The 2,195-nt window shown below is 30.1% G+C and overlaps 1 protein-coding gene across 1 annotated transcript in view; it reads left to right on the top strand.

The window, feature by feature from the left end:
* LOC103310989 (zinc finger MYM-type protein 1-like) overlaps positions 1-2,195 on the top strand; it is a 7,880-nt gene that overhangs the window by 2,228 nt on the left and 3,457 nt on the right. The window contains exon 2 of the mRNA XM_029492214.1: positions 295-2,163. Coding sequence (XP_029348074.1) covers positions 295-2,163 — 1,869 coding nt within the window. The remainder of the gene's footprint in view (positions 1-294; positions 2,164-2,195) is intronic.

Below are 2,195 nucleotides of genomic sequence, written 5' to 3'. Positions count from 1 at the left end.
TATTTTTAAAATATTAATTTAGTAATACAAAACTGAGTACATAATATAAATGACAGCTAAGACACTAGGTACAAAATAATTAATTATAAGTATTATAAACAAAATTACTAAAACAAGAATATAATTTAAATTTATATCACTACAAATTTGTATTTACATTTAGTACCATGAAAACAGAAATCATAAAAATGTAAAATAATATATTTGTCACCATTTAATTCAGAATTTAATTTTTCTAATTTGACATGTATTTCAATTATGACCACTAAGATTTTAATTTCTTTTTTTTTTTAGAGTCTTCTGATTTGAATTTGTTTACAAGACCTTCCACAGCCAATTTTGCAAAGTACTGGTTATTTCATCCCAATCAACCAAAAATTGGTGTACCATTTGCATATAAAAAAACTTATTTTCGAATTGATGGAGGAAATCGTAAATGGGTGTCATATAGATCCATTGATAAATCTCTATTTTGTTGTATTTGCCTTTGTTATGGTGACGGATCTGGACCATTCTCTAAAGGATTTATTGACTGGAAGCATGTGTATACTCGAATAAATGAACATGAAAATTCAAAAACACATAGGTTAAATGTAGATGCTCATGTTATGAAAAAACAATTTTCATCAATTGATTCACTATTAACTTATGGTCATAGTTCAATAAGGAAGAAAGAAATAGAAAATAGAAGGCAAGTTTTATTTCGTATAATTGATATTATTAAATTAATCGGTAAACGTGGACTCAGTTATCGAGGTAAAACTAACGAAGCCATTTATACTCTTGATAATCCATCTTTAGACCATGGTAATTTCTTGGAAATGATTTTACTAGTGGGCAAGTATGATCCAGTACTCAAAGCTCATTTAGATAAAGCAATTAAAAATAGTACAAAAAGTCATGATTCTGGTTCCAAACAAGGAGGTGGGCACATAAGTTTTTTATCTAAAACCACAGTCAATTACATTATTGAGATAATAAGTGAAATTATAAAGTCATCAATTTCTGAAGAGATCATTAAAGCTGGAATGTACTCTGTACAACTTGATACTACTCAAGATGTCTCTGTGATTGACCAATGCTCAGTTATTATAAGATATGTAAACGGTACTTCTGTAAAAGAGCGATTAGTTGGCATGATAAAATGCAAGTTAAGCAAAGGGATAGACTTTGTTGATTTAGTCTTAAAAGTTTTTCATAACCTGAATATAAAAGCAAATAACTGTGTAGGCAATGCAACTGATGGAGCTGCAAATATGCAGGGCCAATATAATGGGTTTTCTGCAAAACTAAGTGATGTAGCAGCTACACAAATACATGTATGGTGCTATGCGCATGTATTGAATTTGGTAATAGGTGATATTACTCTTAAAGTATTACAATCTATTACTTTATTTGGAATTTTAAATGGGTGTGCAGTCTTCATACGTGAATCACACACCCGTATGGATGTTTGGACAACTATGAATTCCAGAAAAAGAGTTTGTACTATTGGTGAAACTAGATGGTGGTCAAAAGATGCTTCTTTAACCAAAATCTTTGGTAATTTTAATAATCCTGAGTCTGGACTTTTTGTGGACCTTATATTAACATTAAGTGAAATTGAAACAAATTCAAGTATAAAATCTGAAGCTCGTTTTAAAGCAAGTGGATTAAAGGCAGGTTTATGTAAATACGAAATAATTTTAACAGCACAAATGTACCTTAGAATATTTGAAAAAACTACACCGCTTTCTAAATATCTTCAAGGCCAAGGGATCAATATAATGACAGCGTATCAAATGGTAACACAAACTTTACAGGATTTAAGAAAGTGTACACGTGAGTTTTCTAGGACTAAAGATGCAGCTGATAAGTTTGTACAACATACCAATAAAATATTTCAAAAAATGAAAAACAATGTAATTGAAATCGCAAATAGTCTACCACAATCTCGTAAAAAAAAAAAAACTAAGCAATTTCATGATTATGAGGCAGATGATGATCCTATAACAGACCCATTGCATTCGTATGAGGTTAATGTTTACAATCAAGTACTGGACACTGTTATTGAGAGCATTTCTTCAAGATTCGAAAAACATGGACAGTTATGTGCAGATTTTGCATGTCTTGACCCTAATAATTTCAAACCAGATGTAACACTTCCAAAAAATGCTCTTATTGGTATGTTTGACAAGATTTGCAATTATTGTCCA

The sequence above is a fragment of the Acyrthosiphon pisum genome, unplaced genomic scaffold (assembly GCF_005508785.2).
Source record: "Acyrthosiphon pisum isolate AL4f unplaced genomic scaffold, pea_aphid_22Mar2018_4r6ur Scaffold_21036;HRSCAF=22848, whole genome shotgun sequence".
In the NCBI taxonomy this organism is placed as follows: Eukaryota; Metazoa; Arthropoda; class Insecta; order Hemiptera; family Aphididae; genus Acyrthosiphon; species Acyrthosiphon pisum.
This window is presented reverse-complemented; position numbering and strand designations above follow the sequence as displayed.